A 22,556-nucleotide genomic window follows, 5' to 3' on the forward strand; every position below is an offset into this window, starting at 1 on the left:
ATGTGGGTCATGTGTGGTGCATGTTGTGTGTATGAAAATACTTATTTTCCACCATAATTTGCAAATAAAATCATTAAAAAGTCCTACAATGTGATTTTCTGGATTTTTTTTTCTCATTTTGTCTGTCATAGTTGAAGTGTACCTATGATGAAAATTACAGGCCTCTCTCATCTTTTTAAGTGGGAGAACTTGCACAATTGGTGGCTGACTAAATACTTTTTTGCCCCACTGTATATATTTAGTATTTTTTTTACCGGCACCGCCAACGATGGGATGATTCAGGAGCCCACTCTCAAGGAGTGTAGACAGCCTGCTGCCGCTCTGCTAATCATCAGGGGAGGGGAGGAGGTAGGGGGCCCACATGGGTAACTGGGGGGTCCTGCCTTGATTGGGTAACTGACTAATACATCATTTCTTTGTGTGAGTCGGGCTGGGCCCAAGAGGCAAAAACAAATACAAATAAAAAAATTGAATCTTTAAAAAAGAAATCCAGCACAGGAGCCCACACCAACATAAAGTGTTTTATAGGGGTGTTAGGCCACAAGCTGCCAGAACAGCTTCTATGCGCCTTGGCATAGATTCTAGAAGTGGACCTAAACCATAACATATACTTTGTATCCCTCATTTACTCAAGTGTTTCCTTAATTTGGGCAGCTACTGGTATGCCTACAGCCGGGAAGGTCACAATTTGGGCAGCATATGCACCAAATATAGGTTACAGCTTGTTTCGTTGTGGCCATAGACAGATGATCCATAGAAGAGTTTTGGAATCTCTTACCCTGGCAATTTGACTGTTAAACTCATGGGTACTAGCAATAGCTACCAGTCCTGATTTGAATGGGAACAGCCATCTATGGATTATATTTCTATGGTAGGTTGCTGCTGTAGGTTTGCCTTTTGCAGATTAAAAAATAATACTGTGGGAAAAAACGTACAGTTTGGAAAGCAAATGCATACACCTGAAAGAAGACTAATCAGCCTGTAAAATCAATATAAATAAATAATAAATCTGTGTCTCTTCATTGGCCTGGGCTATTGTTATGATTTCTTAATCCGGCCCAGTATCCATTCAGAATCAATATCAGTAGAATAAGGTCATAAAACATCAAAAATACACTGACCGCTAGGGAATTTGTGGAGTTTTATTTCCAACACTTAGCTTCAAATCAAATGTATTTGTCACATACACATGGTTAGCAGATGTTAATGAGAGTGTAGCGAAATGCTTTTGCTTCTAGTTCTGACAATGCAGAAATAACCAACGAGTAATCTAAACTAACAATTCCAAAACTACTACCTTATACACACAAGTGTAAAGGGATAAAGAATATGTAGATAAAGATATATGAATGAGTGATGGTACAGAACGGCATAGGCAAGATGGAGTAGATGGTATTGAGTACAGTATATACATATGAGATGTAGGGTATGTAAACAAAATGGTCAAGTTAGAGGAAACAGACACACAGTGCAACAAATCCTATTTACAAACACTGAGCGGATGACATACAGTCTGAATTTACATGTACGGTTAACATCCAAGTGAACAGTGCATTGCCTGGTGCTGGACTTGGTTTGGTAGCTGTTGATCTGTGATGATGGGAAATAGCCACAAGAGACAACAGGTTATTTCATTGCTTTAGAGTCATTCTCACCAAATCATCAGTGCCCTTATGCATGTTTGTTGCATGACTGCATGAGAGTCAGATCCGTTACTTAGGTCTGCTTGAACAGAGTTGAATAAAAGAGAGAAATATTAATACTTCTGTTTCAGTAATTTCCATTTGTACCCAAAAGAAGAACAACTAAATGCTAAAGATAAGGGCCAGAGTTATTTACACAGACAGTGTTGTTTTTGATGTTCACACCTTGAATGAGACATTTGTTTGGCTGGTTTCTGGCGTGATTTTCTTCAATTCACTCTAATCAGGGTTTTACATGTGTGGAGTTCCTCCTCAGACAGAGGCCTTCACAAGCCTCCTGCGTCTCGAAACGGTTAGCGTTGCCGCCACAGCCGCCATACCAGAAACGGGAGCACTCGCTCTGTGTCGTGTCAAAGTACCACTTCAGAGTGTAGTTCTCACAACCTCCCTTGTCCTGTTTGAAGAAACATGCATCTGGGGAAGAGGGAGAGGAAACGGGGCAAAGGAGAGAAATGGGAGATAGAAAAAAGGGGATAGGATTCAGGAGAAAACAAAAGAAAGGGGGGAGAGGAAAGAGAGAGGAGAGGAAAGAGAGAGAGAGGAGAGGAAAGAGAGAGAGAGGAGAGGAAAGAGAGAGAGGAGAGGAAAGAGAGAGAGGAGAGGAAAGAGAGAGAGGAGAGGAAAGAGAGAGGGGAGAGGAAAGAGAGAGGGGAGAGGAAAGAGAGAGGGGAGAGGAAAAAGAGAGGGGAGAGGAAAGAGAGGGGAGAGGACAAAGCCAAAGGTTGAGACTCATGCCTTTTACACTATTGTACAGACCCGAGCCTGCTGTCTTTTCACATGTATTATTGCATACAAAATTAGAGAGAGATGTGGTCCTTACCCTGGTTAAGAACTGTACTTTCCTCTGTCCTCAGGAGGGTTGTGTGATCTGTGAACACATAACATTAGAAGAAAATCTCTGGCGTAGTGCTGTGAATGATGACCTCGCAGCTGACATGACAACACGACAACATGAAACAACATGACAACTGACAAAAATGGCATCACAACTTTTGTCATTTAAATCCTGTAATTGCCATACTGTTTAAACAAGGTATATTACAGTCACTAATGTTAGGGGTTCAGCTCATTAGAATTATCTCAACTGAAAGCCTCCTGATTTGAGAAAGCAAATAGAACAACTAGTGTTCTCTTCTCATGCAGCATTACGTGATTCAGCATTTGACAAACATCACAACAGTTGTTGTAATTCAGGTTGTGGCTAACAGAGCTCTACATCTATGACCTCCACATGATGTTCAGTAGAGGGCTGGGGGGACTTCCTGGAAGTGCCACACGTCTCAAAACATTCGTTTTCCGTGCTAAAACGGTTGGCGTCAGCGTCACAACCGCCGTACCAAAAAGGCAAGCATGCACAGAGCGTTTTGTTAAAGTGCCATCGCTGGCCATAGTCCCCGCAGTTAGTGTCACTGTCCACATCCAACTTACAGTGGGCTAAAAGCAGAACAAGCAGGTTTGTAAATGGGGAGGAAGACATGCAGTATGAGGTTGCAAACTGAGACTACTCATGCAGTGGGATACGAGGGAACGTGAGGGAGAGATAGAAATAGAAGTTCTGTTATAAATGTGGGGTTACTGATTACCATTAGAGTTTGGCTGTGGCCGGGGGGGTGAAGTGGCTCCATCTCCCCTGGAGAAGGCATGTATAGTGTCAACCTGGTCAAGAGCTATCTGAGTCGGAAATACACCAGTGTGCTCCAGGAACTCCTCATCCGTGTACTCCTCTTCCTCTTTCCACACATCCCACTCTGCCTGTCCTTGTCCCTGTCCGTGTTCCTGTCCCAGCATCAGATCACACTTGAGTTTGAGATGGGCAGGAGGGTAGCTGTTCCCTCCCTCTGAAATAGTGAGGGAGAAGTGAGAGAGTTAGGACACACAGTAGCACTGCCTTGGCAGCAGCTAATGGGGATCCCTAATAAATACAAATGCAAATGTTAAAATGTATGATTTGTTCTGGCATAATTATCTCTCCCTCAAGAGACAACCAGATGAAGAAGCATGCTAGTGTTCCTTACTACTGAGGACCCTGAGGAAGGCTCTGAAGAAGCGCTGTGCGTAGCCTCTCTCCCACTCCTTCACGTGCCACAGATGGAGCAGGTGCTGCTCTGACGGCGTGCTCGCCAACTCCTCCACCTGGGTGCTGTTGTAATGGTCGCCCACCGCGATCACAAACAGGGAAACGCCCTGACACTTGGCCTTCTGGGAAATGTAGGCCAGCTTGGCCTGGTCCCAGTGGGCTGTCTCGGCCCCCACCACAGCCAGCACCACTCTACTCTTCCTGGGCCTGGTGGCCTTGAGGAACACCTTGCTCAGAGCGTACTCCAGGGTCTGCCCCAGAGACGACACTCCTCCCTGCTGCTGCATGCTCCTCAGGTGTCTCTGTAGACCAATGTGGTTGTGGTACTTCTGCAGGTCAAACTCTACCTTGACGGCCTGGGAAGTCTGGGGGAGCAGAGAACCACTGGTCTGGAGAAGGGCCACTCTGGCCCGGCCGTCAGCCACGCTGGGTTTGGGGCTCCAGGCTACCTGCTTCACCACTGAGCCCAGAAGCTCCTGGACGCCAGCGTACTGATCGGCCCGGATCTCCCTTGAACCGTCCACCACCAGGGTCAGGTCCATATCCACCACCAGGGGCCGCTGAGCGTCAGTAAAATCACACCCCTGGGCTGGTTTACAATGGTCTGATGGACACACAGAGTGTAGTAGTAGTACAGTAGTAGTACAGTAGTAGTGCAGTAGCATCAGTAGTAGTAGTACAGTAGTAGTACAGTAGCACAGTAGCCTCAGCAATAGTCGTACAGTAGTAGTGTAGTAGCATCAGTAGTAGTAGTATAGTAGTAGTGCAGTAGCAGTAGTACCAGTAGTAGTAGTACAGTAGTAGTACAGTAGCAGTAGTACAGTAGCATCAGTAATAGTAGTACAGTAGCATCAGTAGTACTGTAGTAGTAATAGTATTAGTAGTGCAGTAGCATCAGTAGTAGTATGAGGAGTAGTACAGTAGCATCAGTAGTAGTAGTAGTACAGTAGCATCAGTAGTAGTACAGTAGAATCAGTAGTAGCACTGTAGAAGTACAGTATAATCAGTAGTAGTACTGTGGTAGTACAGTAGCATCAGTAGTAGTATTAGTAGTAGTACAGTAGCATCAGTAGTAGTAGTAGTAGTAGTATTATTAGTAGTAGTACAGTAGCATCAGTATTAGTAGTAGAAGTATTAGTAGTAGTACAGTAGCATCAGTAGTAGTACAGTAGAATCAGTAGTAGTACTGTAGTAGTACAGTAGAATCAGTAGTAGTAGTAGTACAGTAGCATCCGTAGCAGTACAGTAGCAGTACTGTAGTAGTACAATAGAATCAGTAGTAGTAGTAGTAGTAGTAGTAGTAGTATTAGTAGTAGTACAGTAGCATCAGTAGTAGTAGTAGGAGGAAGAGTACAGTAGCAGCATCAGTAGTAGTAGTAGTACAGTAGCATCAGTAGTAGTAGTGTAGTACAGTAGCAGCAGCAGTAGTAGTAGTAGTACAGTAGCATCAGTAGTAGTAGTACAGTAGCATCAGTAGTAGTGTATTAGTAGTAGTAGTTGTAGTGTAGTAGTATAGTACAGTAACATCAGTAGTAGTAGTAGTAATGTAGTAGTAGTAGTACAGTAGCATCATTAGTAGTGTAGTAGTGTAGTACAGTAGCATCATTAGTAGTGTAGTAGTAGTAGTAGTAGTAGTAGTAGTACAGTAGCTGAAGCTACTGTATTAGTAGTACAGTAGCTTCAGTAATAGTGTAGTAGTAGTAGTAGATAATTATTTATGCCCAAGGGGAATATTGGTTCTACAGCAGAATTAACCATAAAAACGAAGACATACATTGATACCAAATAAGACTATATTTTATTTTGTCCCTGTGTGCTTACCGTAGCAGATGACGCAATTTTTGATCCTTGTCAGCACAGCATTTTGGTCCTGTGACCTATCCACCAGCCGAACAAGGATGAAGCTGCCCGTGTCATCAGCCTGCACCACAACAAAACAAAAACTAACATGGGCTGCATTTCAATTCACCAGCCTTTCCGCTGCCCTGTTCACTATCCCATAACCAGAAAGCATCTGTTAGCAATTGTACCTCAAAAGCCCGTTGAACATCGGGGGAGTTCCTCAGGGCGATGACAGCAGGAGCGATGTTCAAGGCCTTGAACTCCATGGCGGCCGTGATGATGGCAGCGCTGTCCACAGAGGGCCCGTTGGTGAAGAACACTGCCACCTTCCTCATCGTCAACGCTTTACGGGTTCGCTTGAAGACATGGCGCCCCACAAAGCGCATGGCCTCCCCAAGATGGCGCTGGTTGGACGTTCGTTCCAGTGCAATGTTTTGGATGGCCTCCAACAACTCCGGCTTGCGTTGGTAGTCCTGGAATCGGATCAGGTACTTGGTGTTGGCACTATAGGATACCACGGCAACACGTGCACCCGTCGGGCAGTTGCTCTCGGCGATGGCAACGTCATCCAATATGGAGAGGAGAGCGGAGCGCATCCTCTCAAACGTGGCAGGCTCCACATCCTGTGACATATCCAGAGCAAAGACCAGCTCTGTGGGGTAGGCTGGGCACGCTGCCTGGCCTGGGGGATAGAGTGAGAGAGGGGCAGAGAGAGACAAGGGGAGAGGAAGGGAGAGAGGGACAGAGAGAGAGGATAGAGGAAGGGAGAGAGGTACAGAGAGAGGGAGAGAGGTACAGAGAGAGGGAGAGAGGTACAGAGAGAGGGAGAGAGAGGGAGAGAGGTACAGAGAGAGGGAGAGAGGTACAGAGAGAGAGAGAAGGGGAGAGGGAGAGAGAAGGGGTGAGGGGGGCAATGGTATTTTTAATGACACCCATTCATAACATCACTTTGCCAAGAGTTGTGGTTTGATTACACCAGAATCTTCAGTCAAGTACATACATTTATTTGGACGATGAAGGGTTAATGGAGACATACCTTGAGAGCATGCTGTTTGGGGGAGAAAAATATCATAGTTTAGAGACAAAATTAGGATTGAATTCATCTTTGCTTATGAAAACATGACCTTACCAGCAATAAAGCAATTGACACAGCGGATCTTTTCTTACAAAAAATATAGAGTAGGAATACCAAGAGCTTACCACAGTTATCACGGATATAGGTGGTCAGCTGGCATTCCTAGGGAGACAAATAAAATAACATGTTAAATAGCTCTCAAGATTCTCTACATAAAATGTTTTAGAGTTAAATTGGAACAAAAATCAGACAGAATACACATACAGACATGGCTCTCTCTCCTGGTCTGCCTCTAGAGCCCTAGATAGAAATAGAGAATTAGTCAGAAATCCACATGGAAACAGTGAATATCTTACCAATACTTATATCTTACAATACAACCAAAACTACAACTACTATTATTTTCACTTGAAACAAATAACAATAATAAAAATAATACATGAGATTTGTAAAGTTCCTTTAAAAGTTCCAAAAACGCAAATGAAATACTAACAGTATGTCCCGGTGGTCCAATGGATCCGGGATCTCCTGACTCACCCGATCTGCCCGAGTTCCCCTGGTTCAATCACATCGTAACATATGGCCATTTTAACAGAAGATTTTATACATGTCAACACATATTAGTACCTGTGGCACAAGCGAATATCACAAGGTTTGAAGTACAACACCTGAGAATATAAGCAGTGGTGTTAGACACTCTTTGACTCAAGCATAGAGACTCTATGTGTGAGTATATACAGTTCTGGAGGGTGACACTTTAGTCCCACGAAGATAGTTTGTAGATGTTCAATAACTGTCAACAACATATCAACTAACTATCCACTAACCCTAGCCCTTACCCTTATTCTAAAACTAACCCTAACCCTTATTCTAAAACTAACCCTAACCCTAACCCTTATTCTAAAACTAACCCTAACCCTTATTCTAAAACTAACCCTAACCCTTATTCTAAAACTAACCCTAGCCCTTACCCTTATTCTAAAACTAACCCTAACCCTTATTCTAAAACTAACCCTAGCCCTTATTCTAAAACTAACCCTAGCCCTTACCCTTATTCTAAAACTAACCCTAGCCCTTACCCTTATTCTAAAACTAACCCTAACCCTTATTCTAAAACTAACCCTTACCCTTATTCTAAAACTAACCCTTACCCTAACCCTTATTCTAAAACTAACCCTAACCTTAACCCTTATTCTAAAACTAACCCTAACCCTTATTCTAAAACTAACCCTTACCCTTATTCTAAAACTAACCCTTACCCTTATTCTAAAACTAACCCTTACCCTTATTCTAAAACTAACCCTTACCCTTATTCTAAAACTAACCCTTACCCTTATTCTAAAACTAACCCTTACCCTTATTCTAAAACTAACCCTAACCCTTATTCTAAAACTAACCCTAAATCAAAACCTAACCCTATCCCTAACTGTAACCTTAACAAGCAGTTGCTTATCAACAGATAGTTTGTTAAATAGTATGACCGTCTGTAGAGCATCTACACTGAGTGTACAAAACATTAAGGACAGCTTGCTACTAGTTGCACCCCCTTTCGCCCTCAGAACAGCCTCCATTCGTTGGGGCATGGACACTACAAGGTCTCCAAAGCGTTCCACAGGGATGCTGGCCCATACTGACTCCAATGCTTCCCTCAGTTGTGTCAAGTAGGCTGGATGTCCTTTGGGAAGTGAACCATTCTTGATACACCCAGAAAACTGTTGAGCTTGAAAAACCCAGCAGCATTGCAGTTCTTGACACAAACCGGTGCGCCTAGCACATACTACCATACCCTGTCCAAAGGCAATTACATATTTTGTCTTGCCCATTCACCCTCTGAATGGCACACATGCACACTCCATGTCTCAAGGCTTAAAAATCCTTCTTCAACCTGTCTCCTCCCCTTCATTTTCACTGATTTAAGTGGATTTAACAAGTGACATCAATATGGGATCATAGCTTTCACCTGGATTCACCTGGTCAGTCTATGTCACGGAAAAAGCAAGCGTCAATGTTTTGTACACTGGGATTATCCAAATAAAGTGTGACCGTTCTGGGCACTAAAAATGTAGCGGTATTGACTTAACAATTACAGCAATGCATGTGCAACAGGACACTCTGGGGTCTTCTAACGATAGTGTGTGTGAGTCTCACCCCTCTGCCTCGGTTTCCTTTGGGGCCTGGACCTCCTTTGACTCCAAAATCACCACTTTCACCCTGAAGATGACAAACAGGAAAAGGGGATTGTTTACTTTTCGTGAGATTCAGAATGCAATGTGCCATGATTGGATTCCAGCCTTGTTCTCTTATCCATTCTGAAAGGGGAGATTTTATATCAATAACTGACCTGTAATCCAGGGTAACCATGGAAACCAGGCTCTCCCTTTAAAGTAATCACAAAACACAAGGAATCATTTATTAGTGTCCATCAAACATGTCTGGAATACAAATCTACTGTATATTAAAATCCTTTCATTTGAATGAAAAGATAATAGGCAGAATCTAGCACACAACCAGATCTGATTAGTGAAGGTGCTGGAGGAATAAAATGACACTAGAGAAGAAGGAAAAAGTCTCTGAACACTTCCAGTCAGATGCACATTTATTTCATTTAGCTGAGCTTTCGGTCAGTCGACCATCATTTAGATGAAAAGAGATTTTATTTTATAATCTACTAAGTACATTAACAATATTTTCCAAAGTAGAAAACCTCATCAACTACTAGGATGTCTATGGCCAGCAGCTGTTGATCTGAGTACTGAGTAAGTGTACCTTACCTTCATTCCCTGGGGTCCGGGAGGCCCATGGCCGTCACTGCCATCAAGACCCTGTATTAAAGAAAACACACCATCACGTCCCATTCTTACATGACCTTACAAACACATACAGTCTTGCAGTGTGTGTACAGCATGTGTGTGTGCATGCAGGTAAAGTGTGTAATGACAAGGCAACACCTTACCGGCATCCCTCTTGGCCCAAGTGTTCCAAGGGCTCCGTTGACCCCGAGGTCCCCAGGTTGGCCCTGTGAGGAAACCACACAGTATTGGGTTGGAAGAAGGGCTATAAAACATTATTTTACAGACATGTTTTAATGTATACTTTCTATGTGTCTATATGTAATATGTTTCTGTTGCTCTGCAGGCCTGGTAACAAATTGTCCTACCAAGATGGCCAATGTTTTGTATTGTAATGTATTACATAACTGTAGGTCAAAGGTAATGGAATATTTAGAAGATACAGAGTTTGAGGGTTTGAGAGGACGAGCGTACTACAAGTCCTAATGGTCAATAGGGAATTATAAATAGGAGTTGGGTTTCAGTTCAACATCTGTTTAGGATCTGTCGAATGTCATTCCTGAACTCAGAGTGACATGTGCTACGTTCTGTACATGGAGTCTGGGGCAGGATACTATTTATTTGGCCATTGGCCAAGTTGTACTGCAAGGACTTCAGATTGGTCAACCCTAAACTAGGATGGGGGTTATTAAATGGCATCTTGTTCCTTTGTTCAGTGGGGAAAAGCTGAGGACAGGGGAGACTGAACATCTGAACATCTACCTCCCAGCATAACATCTTGATTTATCCTTCTCAAATAAACCTATTTTTCTCATCCCTGATTTGCTTTGTAGTTTGTGTTATTGAAGAATAACATAAATTGCTAACAAAGGCAATGCACCTTCTGTCCATTCATCCCTCGTCTTCCTGTTGATCCTTTGCCACCCATAGTTCCAGGTGTGCCCTGAGGGAAAAGCCATTCATACGCCATCATTACATGTCAACATCACATAACAGTAGGATTTATGTATCAGGCATCCTCAATGTGGTGAGATGGGATGGAAGTAGAAAGGTAAAAAAAGTGACCTGAGGTCCAGGTAAACCCTGCAGGCCCCTGGGTCCGGGCTGGCCCAAGTCTCCTCTTATACCCTGTGCACACAGGAGAGAAACATGTTCAGCAACAGTAGGTATTGGGGGGACTGTTCCAAATGCAACAGAAGTGCATCAGTAGTAGCATTACTGAGGAGTTGTGGATGAGGGGAATGGGTATATATTACTTACCTGTGGTCCAGAAGGGCCAGGAATTCCTTGGAGGCCTACATCTCCTGGATCCCCTGGTGTTCCCTAGACACACACACAGGCAAACATACACACAAAACACACATACACACACAAAGAACACAGTAATGGGTACATACAGTAAATATAGATAGTAATCCTAGGGACTGTTATTCATGAAGTAGCTGCCTACTGTACATTTGGACCAGGGAGACCTCTTCTTCCTTGAGGACCCTACAAAGCAGGACACAGGACATAATCATCACTTGACAATTGACCAAAAAGGTGAGACAACATCAGTATAACAGGACAAGGACAGCTTAGCAGAAATGAAACTTCGCTCACTGGGTTTCCAACGATTCCACTTTCTGCTCGACTGCCCTCTTCTCCTGGGTCTCCCTGTCGGTGTGGAAAGGGAGACAAGAGAGAAAAGGTGTTTTTGAGGGAGAGAGAGGATGAGAATAACAGCAGTGTTGTCACCCTCCAGGACGGTAAGGGAATCCTGCTTTACTCACTAGAAAGAGCCAGTCAAAATGATCTGGTACTTGCAAATGAACTTGGTGAATAAGCGATTCTGATTCTTAGATCAGTACATTGACAGTGGCCAACTACAAGCTACATACCGGTAGTCCTGGGTTTCCCCTTCCTCCTTTGGGACCCGCGACAATGCTGTCCACTCCAGAGTCTCCCTAAAAGACCAGAGACTAACTTTTAGTAGCAGTTAGAAAATAAGATATAGAAACACAGCATTTGTTACAGTCTAAACCACAACTGTCAAACACATTCCAAACTCGTTCCGAGTCTGTGGGTTTTTGCTCCTCCCTTGTACCTGATTGATGAATTAAGGTCACTAATTAGTGAGGAACTGCCCTCCTCTGGTTATCTAGATCTTAATTGAAAGGAAAACCTAAAACCAGCAGATACTGGTCCTTGAACCATCGTAAATCATTTGCACTGTTAAATGGCGTCCATAGTTTATGTGACTTACAGGGTCACCTCTAAGTCCACGCTGCCCCTTCACTCCTGGCTCTCCTATGAGGCCGCTGTTGCCCTGCAAGAGAACCCACCATCAATAGGTTAGACATTAGAGAAGAGAATCTAGTAAGAGTAGGATATTGGGGACATAGGAGAAGTATATTGGTGACAGGAGAATGACATTAGTGATATAGGAGAAGTAAACTGGTGACATAGGAGTACTATACTGGTGACATGGAAGTAGTATATTGGTGACATGGGAGTAGTATACTGGTGACATAGGAGTAGTATACTGGTGACATGGAAGTAGCATATTGGTGACATGGAAGTAGCATATTGGTGACATGGAAGTAGCATATTGGTGACATGGAAGGAGAATATTGGTGACATGGAAGTAGCATATTGGTGACATGGAAGTAGCATATTGGTGACATAGGAGTACTATACTGGTGACATGGAAGTAGCATATTGGTGACATAGGAGTAGCATATTGGTGACATAGGAGTAGTATATTGGTGACATAGGAGAACGATATTAATGACATAGGAGTAGTATATTGGTGACATAGGAGAACGATATTAATGACATAGGAGTAGTATACTGGTGACATGGAAGTAGCATATTGGTGACATAGGAGTAGTATATTGGTGACATAGGAGTAGTATATTGGTGACATAGGAGAATGATATTAATGACATAGGAGTACTATACTGGTGACATGAAAGTAGTATATTGGTGACATAGGAGTAGTATATTGGTGACATAGGAGTAGTATATTGGTGACATAGGAGTAGTATATTGGTGACAGGAGTAGGATATTGGTGACATATGAGTAGCGTATTAATGACATAGCAGTAGTATATTAATGACATAGAAGTAGTATATCAGTGACCTAGGAGTAGTATATTGTAGAATATGAGAAATTGTGTTTACTGGTCTTCCTGGGTTTCCTCTCTCTCCTGCAGCTCCAGCTGTTCCAATCAGACCCTGTTCACCGTCAACCCCATCAAGGCCTTGGTCTCCATCATTACCCTGCCATGGTAATGTGCACACTGATTCACAACACACTAAACAACAGCAGACGTTTACATCCACACAATGAAAAAAAGAAAGCACCATGGTAAACCTGGTTTTCCATCGGTTAAGACAAAATACCTAGTATACTGCACATAGAAAGGTTTCTACTGTACACTACATTTAGCTGTGTGAACGTGGTATCAACAGCTTCATTCACTTACCCTGTCCCCTCTGTAGGCTCTTGAGCCCTGGAAGAAAACAGAGATCAGATCAGATGGGATTATTTTAGATTGGTAACTCCAGCGCATCATGGTTCAGATATCAGATGGGATTATTTTAGACTGGTAACTCCAGCGCATCATGGTTCAGAGATCAGATGGGATTATTTTAGACCGGTAACTCCAGCGCGTCATGGTTCAGAGATCAGATTAGATGGGATTATTTTAGACAGGTAACTCCAGCGCGTCATGATTCAGAGGTCAGATTAGATGGGATTATTTTGGACAGGTAACTGCCCCAGGGTCATGGTTCAGAGGTCAGATTAGATGGTATTATTTTGGACAGGTAACTGCCCCAGGGTCATGGTTCAGAGATCAGATTAGATGGGATTATTTTGGACAGGTAACTGCCCCAGGGTCATGGTTCAGAGATCAGATTGGATGGGATTATTTTGGACAGGTAACTGCCCCAGGGTCATGGTTCAGAGGTCAGATTAGATGGGATTATTTTGGACAGGTAACTGCCCCAGGGTCATGGTTCAGAGGTCAGATTAGATGGGATTATTTTGGACAGGTAACTGCCCCAGGGTCATGGTAAAAGGTGATCTAAAAGCAGATGTTTCGAAGACATCTAATGGGAAACATTCCAGACCAGACGGTCTATAAACATAGATTTTTGGTTAGTCAGTAGTTCATCTGCTCACCTTGAGGCCTCTCCTCCCAGAACAGCCCTGTAGTCCCTGTGGGCCAGTGGGACCTGGTGGACCTCTCTCGCCCTGTGGCAAATCAGAGAGCGAGGACAAGGGTCATTGGTTTTAAGGTCAAAGGTCACAGGTTATTAAACTGACTTGTAGACCTTGCCCACCATCCACGATTCATATGTTTTGATTTGTCAGATGTCTGAATACCACACTGAGAATTATTCTTCCCTCCCTGAAAACACACACTTACAATTCCCCCCTCCTCGCCAGGGAAGCCAGGGTGTCCTTTCAGTCCTGGCTGACTCTGTAAGGAGAGAAACGAAAAACAAATGAGGAAACTGAAACTGCCAAAGGGAGGACTGATGAAGTACATAGACCCACATCTTCTTTACAGTATTTTAACAGTGTTAAATTACTGTGTCACGTCACATCTTAAACACTGTATAATTTTATAAAGAAGGCTCAGAGGGCCTCACCTTTGTCCCTGGGCGTCCTCTGTTGCCACGGATACCCTCATGTCCGGTGCACTTACACATCACATTGCAGCACTCCCTCTCAGCCACTGTGTCCTGGAGAGAGAAAGGGAGAGGGGGAAGAAAGAGGGGGAGAAGGAGAGAGTGGGATAGAAAGAGAGAGAATGAGACCATGTGTTATTAAATCCAATATGTCATTTGTTGACATACCCTCATAATTGGAGACACCTTTGGAGGCACTCATCTCAAAAGCCAATCTAAAAACAACCAATCACGTCACTGCTCTGTTTTTCTTGTCTCCAGTGGCTCCTGTTGCTAAGTACATTTCTAGCAAGTGACGACTCTATTTCATGGTGTACTATATCCCATTTCCCATGACCCCAGAGTTCTAGTTTTGATGCTTCCAACCTGACTGACAATTCCTTTCTGTCATTTCTGACATCCTTCAACAATGTTTCTGTTTAAAAAAGCAGAAACATTTGTCATTGTACTGTCATTGTACTGTATGACCCAAAATACTCAGACATATCAGAAATACTTCTCTATCCCTACAGCTGGGAATATGACTGGAAATGGAATTACTGTAGATAGAGACATAAAGGACTTACATGTCAGCCCAAAGAGTCTTAGCCAGTCTAAGTGACATACAGTATTACTACAACACAGGGAGATACAACTTAAAGGGTTGTTCTGATTCTGTTGTCACAAAATGATGAACCACTTACTATTTGTGTCAACAGGGTGTTTCCCAAATTGTGCATGCCAATGTTGAGGGGCTGCTTGTAGCCAAATCCTCGCCCAAACTCCACCATCTGAAGAAGGTTGGCATTTTGGACCCCTTCTAAGGCGACTGTAAGCAGGGCGTTGATACCTTTTCCGGAAATGTGACATGGAAGACAGAGATAAAAGTATAACCGATTTTAATGTTCATTTTTGTCTCATGAATGTTCTTAAATTTGTCCGTTTCGGTGGGTTTCCCCTGGTTCTTTAACCTTTAGTGCGGAGAAGTTCCGACTCTTGCTCCAGTTTCACCACGTCATCATCGAGTCCATCTGAGAAGATCACCAGCACCTAAAGGACAGAGTAGTTGTGACATTGTTATTACAATGTGAAATAACCAACAAAATATGTTATGAAATGAATATTTTTGGAGTCTGGGATCAACCACACAGGAGACATAATGTTTGGGCCCACCTTCACGCCAGCATTAGATTTCTGGAACTTATCACTGAAGGAGCGCAGGAGGAAGGAGTTGAAGTATGTTGTCTGGGAGGTCTGCAGGGCCATAACCTTCTCCACAATTTTCTCGTCGTACTTCTCGAAGTTGTAGTCGTAGAGAACCTTTCCGTCCTGCTCCACCACGCGGAAGCCAATGTTAGTCTCAATGGAACCATCTCCCGCCACGCAGCACAGGCCCTTCAGGTTGGACACATAGCGGATGATCTGTGGCAGGAAGGCCTGTAGCTGGGCTTGGCCATCGAAGAGCCCCTGGGCGGTGGCCCTGCGTGTAATATCGAACCCCATGGCGATGTCTATGGTGCAGTCTGTTGGACACAGACACACTCATTATTACTTATCATCCAAATGAACCCCTTTAACAAGTCCAAAAGCTTTATGTGTTAGGTTTACTCAAGGATAATATGAGACAATGTAAAATAGCCTGTTTTTCAAACACTAACAATCATTCTTTGACGAGGATTTTACATTGAGTCAGGAGAGACAGAGGAAATAAAACGTGCATACGGTTTACTCACCCGCTGGAGTGGAGGAGCATATAGTATCCACCACCTTCTTCTTGATCTTGTCCAGGCTGGCAAAGTCCTGCACAGAGAAGACCCTTTCCGGGTTGAGAGTGATTTGCCCAAGCTCAACAGGTTTGTGGTCTTTCCCGATACCGATGGCAAACACCTCAATGTTCATGGCCTTGAGCTTCTCTGCTTCATCAACAACATCATCATCTGAACGTCCGTCAGTGATCACAACCAGGTTCTGAGAGACCTTGGCATTGATACGGCTCCCTCTAGCTGGTTGGAAGTACTCTGTACGGATGTAGTGCAGGGCCTTTCCGATGTTCGTTGTGTACGGAATCTGCATCGTATTGTTTATCTGGATGTTCACCTCTGCTTCTGTGTAATACTCATTCAAGAAGAACTCCTTTTTAGGATCACTGCTGAACTGGGCGACTCCCACCCGGAAGGACTGCTCTGCAATGTTGAAGCTGGAAACAAGGTATGTGGCAAACTTCTTCATGATAGTGAAGTCGGTGGTGCTGATGCTCCCTGAGCTGTCAATCAACAGGACCAGATCCCCCTGCGTTTTTTCACAGACTAGGAGGAGAAGAGAAGACATCAGATCATGTTGAACCATCTAATTTCAAAATGCTTAAGCTACAAGGCTTTGTACTTTCAGCATAGATGTTTTTACAGTTGGATTCTGTCTTACCTGGTTTGCTGGTTTGGCAGAATTCAAAGGCAATATTTTTCTGCAATGTATTTAGTTTATGGAAGTCATCCACAAAGAAAACCTTATTCGTGTCCTCTGCCATGAGCTCAAGCTCTTGCTTATTTGCTCCAACCACTCCGATGCTATAGACTATGATCCCATTGTCCCGTAGCTCCTTGGCTGGCCCAGCTAGGCTATTGTTGTCAGTAGCCTCACCATCTGTGATCACCATCAACCACTGGGGAACATTTAGGGCCTTTCGCCCACCGTACTGTGCACCAAAATAACCCAAGGAATACTTGAGTGCCTTTCCAGTGTAGGTGTCTCCACTGGGCCCTCTAAGCTTTGTGATGGCACTATTGACGTCTCGCTTAGATTTGTATTCGTTGAGTGTGAATTTAGACTCGGGGTTGTTTGAAAAGACAATCAGACCATAGCGTGTCTGCTTCTCCCCAACAGAGGTTTCATTGACCACGGACATCATGAAGTTTTTCATTATGTCAAAATTATCTGAGCTGATGCTGGTGGAGCCGTCCACCAAGAAAATGATGTCTGCGATCTCCGTCCTCACACACTCTGGTGGAAGAGAAGAAGAGATAGAGGAAAATATCAATGTCAAAATCTAAGAAATGTGAACTCATTGTTGCTTTTAAGTAATGTTTCATGAAACAAGTGACACTCACCTCTCTCCGGATCACAGATTGCCAATGCCAGTTGGCTATCCAAAGCCTTGAGTGCATCAAAGTCCCTCTCGGAGTAGACCCTCTCCTGTGCGCCACTGATCTCCACTAACTGTGTATTGTTGGCATTGACCACCCCAATAGCGTAGATGATCACACCCTTGTCTTGAAGTTTCTTGGCAGGAGACATTACCTCATCCTGCGCCTCACCATCGGTTACGACAATCAGGAACTGCTTCACGTTAGTGCGCCCTCCTTTCGGTGGGTCAAAGAACTGTGAGGTGTAGGACAGGGCTTTGCCGGTGTGTGTGCCCCCGCCTATCTGTTGCATCGTTTGTAAATCCTGCAGCATGCCTTCCTTATCGTTATGCTTGTTGAGAGGGAAGATCACCTGTTGGCTGGTGCTGAACTGTATGATGCCCACGTGCACTTCATCCAGGCCTATGTCAGATTTGTTGATGATGGATTGCATTAAGACCTTCATCTTCTGGAAGTCTGGGTTGTTGATGCTACCTGAGCTGTCAATCAAGAAGAGGACGTCCCCCTTCATGTCCTTGCAAACTATGAATAGAGAACAAATATTAATTTAGCTGTCGTTATAGCTCAATGTGTGCTCATAATCAATCCCTGGAAAGAGACAAGGTGTTTCATATTTTTACTGAAATCAGAAAATAAATAAGATCTAACACTTAAAAACAATCGAGATGCCCTTACTATCAGGGGAGCAGATATCTGTGATGATGTCATTTTTTATTGGTTTCAGAGCGTCAAAGTTGTTGACAAAGAACTTCCTTTCTTGGCTGCCAGCAATCTCCAGCAGCTGTGTATCGTTAGCTAGCTTCACCCCAATGGCATATATGGTGATGCCCTGCGCCCTCAGCTTTGCTGCTTGATCCTTCACGTTGTCTTCAGACTCTCCGTCTGTGATGACAATGAGGTACTCGCGAACTTTGTGACTTCGGGTGGCCTTAGCCCGATCAAAGTGGGGACCCATAGAGTTCAGCGCTAATCCGGTCTTTGTCCCGCCTCCAAGTTGGATGATACCATCCACTGCTTTCTCCACTGAAGGTTTGTCAGGGTAGGTTGTCAAATCAAACTCAAGAGCTGGTGTATCAGAGAACTTTACCACACCCACGCGGATATGATACGGTCCGATGTGGAATGTGTTTATGAATTTGTTAATAAATGTCTTCATGTCAGCAAAGTCTAGTTGTTCAATACTCCCTGAGTGGTCGATCAGGAAGAACATGTCTGCTTCATCTGTCTGCAAACAGCCTAGAATCAAAAGAGAAAAGAAAGCACTAGTGTCATCTCGGAGATCACATTATATCTGTATCAACATTCTTTTACAAATTAAACAACAAGAAGCATTGTTAGTCATTTTGATCTCACTTTGCTTGGCAGTGTATGTCCTTGCGTTGTCTTTGACTGCTTTTTTAAGGATGTTGTAGCACACGCTCCTCTTCAGGCTCTTCTCCAGGGTCTTGAGCTTGGCATAGCTGTCCACATGCAATACGTGCTTGTTAGGGGGATCTGAAGCGATCTGTCTCAGCTCATTCTCGTCAGCATCCTTGATCCCCACTGCATAGACAGTGACGCCAGCTCTGCGCAGTGCAGCGGCATGAGAAGTTACGTTGTCCTGGGACTTTCCGGTGATGACTATCGCCACCTGCTGCACCCCCTGTTCTTTCCGGCTGCCCATCTCCTTGATAAACATCTTCTCCCTGGCATACTCCAGGGCCTCGCCAGTGTATGTGAGACCGTGACGGTGGGGCAGGATCTTGATGAACTGAAGGATATCTGTTTTTTCTTGGAAGGAGTTGAGGTAGACCTGGGCCGAGGCCTTGTTGCTATAGAGGACGATGCCCACCCTCACCCTTTTGCAGTCTATATCTAGGCCCTCCACTATCTTGTGGATGAATCCACGAACCAGCTGGAAGTTTGCAGTACTATTGCTCGAAGACTCATCAACTATAAACACAATGTCAGCCAGTGAAGCTTCACTGCAATCTGCAATAGATAGGAAATTGTTAGTCAACAGCAATCTGTTATCCTTTGTGTATAATGAGCAACTATTTCACAAGAGATCAGATATTCACTTAATTCAGCAAAAATCCACAAATGCCCTTACCGTCAGTCACAGTGACCACCTCTTCAGTCTCAAAGACAGTCTTTAGCACAGAGGTGATGGATGTAGTCTGGTAAAAGAATGGCGAGGTGGCCATTAACTTTAGCTCTGGAAGTGTAGATTCACCCAACCCGATAGACACAATGGTTGTCCCTTCAGATTTGATAGTACGTGCCACCTTCATCACGTTATCCTTCGAATCCCCCCCTGTCACCGTGACTAGAAACTGCCGGTAGCCTTGTTCATTACGGCCACCAGACGCTGTGGTGAAGAAGTGTGCACGGGCGTATTCCAGGGCATCGCCCAGGTGACGAGACCTGTTGGGACGCAGCGGCAGCCTGAATTTCCTAAGAGCTGCCAAGTACTCTTCCTTGGTGTTGTGGGTGTTCAGTAAGAACTCCACCTTGGTGTCCTGGGCAAACTGGGCCAGACCCAGGCGCATCGTTTTAGTGCTCGGGTTGAGTTGGTGTACCAGTCGCATCAGAAGGGTTCTGACCAGCTGGAAGTCTGCCTGCATCATATTGCTGTCCACCAGGAAGAAGATATCAGAGAACTTTGGGATTAGAGCTGAAAAAATAAAGAATAATTGCTATGACAACAGTGTGAATGTATGTCATATTTTATTTTCATTTTTAGAAATGGTCCTTTGAATGTTGACTTTAATGTTGGCACAAGCGGCCGTAACCAATGTCTGCTTCTCAAGGTTGCATACTTTTGCTTAGAATGGTATCCCATGGTAGAACAACTTGGATTACATAGTTTGCAAGTTCAACATTCACAATTTGTTACAACATACAGTATGTTTCCTTATAAAAGTCCCTTACCCATCCTCTGGTTCTCCATGGTAACACAGACAGTCTGCAACAGACCCTGAGAAAGTGTTTGTAGGGCCTGGAAATGTTCTATGTTGACCACGAAATGCTCATGGGGCCTGTTAGCGATATCCTTCAGCTCGGTGATGTTGGCTGCTCCAACTCCAATAGCAAACACAATGACCCCTTGCTGCCTTAGCGCCTTGGCTGGCAGCGTTACCTTGTCCGCAGACGCCCCGTCGGTGAGCACCACAGCAATCTGAGGCACCCTCTGATCAGCGCGGCTACCGTTGGCCTTGGTGAAAAACTCTTCCCGAAGGACAGTAATGGCTTTGCCGGTGGCTGTGCCTCCCTCGAGCTGTACAAGCCCGTCCACATGCTCCAGTAGGGCCCTTTGGTCCATATGTTCCCCCAAATGGAATTGCTTCTGGATCTCATTACTGAACTGGGCCAGTCCTATGTGAACCTTGTCCGCTCCGATATCCAGCCCCTCGATGAAGCTGTGGAGAAACCTCCGAACCTCCTGGAAGTTGTCTTTGCTGATGCTGGAAGAGCCATCCACAAGGAACACAATGTCAGCCAATGTGGCGTTGAGGCACTCTGGAGATTAAGGAAAATAATAATATAATTCATTTTGTAAAGAATATTTTTCAAATGGAAACAATAAATACACTGTTATAGTACCTTGTACCACTTTGGATATTGATCTCTTTGCCTCATCTACGGTAGTACATAGCCCCTGGATGAGGCTCTGGGAGATCCCCTGCAGCGCAGCAAAGTCCGACACGCTGTACACGTGCTGGTTGTGAGGTGTAGTGGCAATCTCCTTCAGCTGATCTTCGTCTGCTTCTTTGATCCCGATAGCGTACAGCGTGACGCCCTGCTTCTTCAGCTTAAGGGCATGCAGCCCCACATTGTCCATTGATTTACCGTCAGTGATCACCACGCCGATCTGGGGCACGTTCTCATTCACCCGGCTCCCTGCGCGGTCAACAAAGAGCTCGTTCAGTAGGAAGTCCAGGCCCAGGCCCGTGTTGGTTTCACCACCCATATAACGCAGGTTGTTAATGTACTGCAGGATGTCCTGTTTGTCCTGGAAGGTGTTGAGGAGGAACTCGGTGCGTGGTGTGTTGCTGTACTGGACCAAACCGATGCGCACCTGGTCGGGGGCCACGTCAAAGCTGTTGACCAGCGTGTACAAGAACTGGCGAATCTGTTTGAAGTTCTCTGAGCCGATGCTCCATGAACCGTCCACCAGGAAGACGATGTCGGCCACAGCCTCTTCCTTGCAGACTGGGAGGGGTAGAAAACAATCGTCAGCCTATGGAATTCCGTACAAGTGTCTAAACCACAAGGTTTTTTGTGCATGGGATGAGCAATGAAAGCAATTAATCAATAAATCAATCTATTAATCAAATATTATTTTTATTGTGCTTTTATAAAAACCCATTTCTTATAACTGCTCAGCAGTCTAAAGCCCCAAAGAGTTGGTCATAATTTTGCATTTGTGTGGTATTTCTTCAATGCTTCTATGTTTATGCCATTCTGGACTGTGGTCTGCATTCTGGAATGATTCAGATGTCAGGAGACAAACATGCTTACCTGTTTTTTGTGCTCCGTTAACCAGAAAACATGTTGCTATGGTGAAGATGGCCAGGAGGCCCTGTGTCCCCTCCATGTTGGAACGTTTCTCTAGTCTCTCTCCTTGAACATAAACATGGACAGATCAACTGTTGGAACACAGAAAGTTGCTGTTTATCAGATCAAGTTGTGTTGACAACAGATTCAACTGAAATGTGGTTAGATCTAATTTAAACATAGCATCCTGTGACATCCTGGCCTTCATTTATAAATGTTTCTTACACGATAACAGATTATTTTGCTCTACTCATGCTCATGCTCAGGGTTGGGGAGTAGGATTACATGTACAGATACATCTGAAAAACGACATGATTACTTCAAGGATTATTTTTAAATTCAGAAAGGATGTTTCTGCGAAATAAACAAATCTAACACTTCTGTTTTTTTTCAATGACATTCAAATCAGCATTGAAAAAAAGGAGCAAGTTTAAGTTTGTTCTACCTGAGCGAGTCTGACCAAAAATCAGAGACCAATATGATGGCACACCAAATGTGTTTGATGGATTGCGGAAAAAGAGCAGGAATGGGATTCTGTAGTCTACAGTCAAAGCTATGTCTTCTAATGGTGCGACTGCTGTCGGCTTCAAAAGATTATCCAACTTGAATGCTTGGCGGTAAGGATGACAGCAGTGGTCTAGTCTACGGCGATACGGATATCACTTATTATTGATATCTACATAGCGCATTGATGTGAATCACACTGCTGCTCTCTCTTTTAGCTATTTG

The 22,556-nt window shown here is 44.2% G+C and overlaps 1 protein-coding gene across 3 annotated transcripts in view; it reads right to left on the minus strand.

The window, feature by feature from the left end:
- Positions 1–1,124: 1,124 nt before the first annotated feature.
- LOC110535427 (collagen alpha-6(VI) chain) overlaps positions 1,125–22,556 on the minus strand; it is a 33,775-nt gene continuing 12,343 nt past the window's right edge. The window contains exons 2-40 of one of the 3 annotated variants that reach the window (XR_016484300.1): positions 21,792–21,893; positions 20,874–21,482; positions 20,202–20,789; positions 19,381–19,944; positions 18,642–19,259; positions 17,964–18,524; positions 17,253–17,810; positions 16,570–17,145; positions 15,882–16,454; positions 15,322–15,671; positions 15,120–15,198; positions 14,853–14,998; positions 14,131–14,223; positions 13,905–13,958; positions 13,658–13,729; positions 12,957–12,983; positions 12,652–12,750; positions 11,732–11,794; positions 11,367–11,432; positions 11,089–11,142; positions 10,942–10,977; positions 10,747–10,809; positions 10,552–10,614; positions 10,367–10,429; positions 9,651–9,713; positions 9,469–9,519; positions 9,039–9,074; positions 8,846–8,908; positions 7,191–7,253; positions 6,962–6,997; positions 6,823–6,859; positions 6,659–6,670; positions 5,811–6,304; positions 5,602–5,701; positions 3,719–4,384; positions 3,287–3,541; positions 2,524–2,571; positions 1,869–2,117; positions 1,125–1,590 (exon numbers count right to left, since the gene is read on the minus strand). Coding sequence is in view for 2 of the 3 variants with exons in the window: in XM_090189117.1 (XP_090045243.1) it covers positions 1,927–2,117; positions 2,524–2,571; positions 3,287–3,541; positions 3,719–4,384; positions 5,602–5,701; positions 5,811–6,304; positions 6,659–6,670; positions 6,823–6,859; positions 6,962–6,997; positions 7,191–7,253; positions 8,846–8,908; positions 9,039–9,074; positions 9,469–9,519; positions 9,651–9,713; positions 10,367–10,429; positions 10,552–10,614; positions 10,747–10,809; positions 10,942–10,977; positions 11,089–11,142; positions 11,367–11,432; positions 11,732–11,794; positions 12,652–12,750; positions 12,957–12,983; positions 13,658–13,729; positions 13,905–13,958; positions 14,131–14,223; positions 14,853–14,998; positions 15,120–15,198; positions 15,322–15,671; positions 15,882–16,454; positions 16,570–17,145; positions 17,253–17,810; positions 17,964–18,524; positions 18,642–19,259; positions 19,381–19,944; positions 20,202–20,789; positions 20,874–21,482; positions 21,792–21,867 (8,166 nt within the window). In the remaining variant the exon portion in view is untranslated. Of the gene's footprint in view, positions 2,118–2,523; positions 2,572–3,286; positions 3,542–3,718; positions 4,385–5,601; positions 5,702–5,810; positions 6,305–6,658; positions 6,671–6,822; positions 6,860–6,961; positions 6,998–7,190; positions 7,254–8,845; positions 8,909–9,038; positions 9,075–9,468; positions 9,520–9,650; positions 9,714–10,366; positions 10,430–10,551; positions 10,615–10,746; positions 10,810–10,941; positions 10,978–11,088; positions 11,143–11,366; positions 11,433–11,731; positions 11,795–12,651; positions 12,751–12,956; positions 12,984–13,657; positions 13,730–13,904; positions 13,959–14,130; positions 14,224–14,852; positions 14,999–15,119; positions 15,199–15,321; positions 15,672–15,881; positions 16,455–16,569; positions 17,146–17,252; positions 17,811–17,963; positions 18,525–18,641; positions 19,260–19,380; positions 19,945–20,201; positions 20,790–20,873; positions 21,483–21,791; positions 21,920–22,556 lie in introns of all 3 variants that reach the window. The other 2 variants (XM_090189117.1, XM_090189122.1) reach the window with 2 other exon arrangements.

Source organism: Oncorhynchus mykiss, chromosome 2, assembly GCF_057628025.1.
Source record: "Oncorhynchus mykiss isolate SJ-2025 chromosome 2, ASM5762802v1, whole genome shotgun sequence".
Lineage (NCBI taxonomy): Eukaryota > Metazoa > Chordata > Actinopteri > Salmoniformes > Salmonidae > Oncorhynchus > Oncorhynchus mykiss.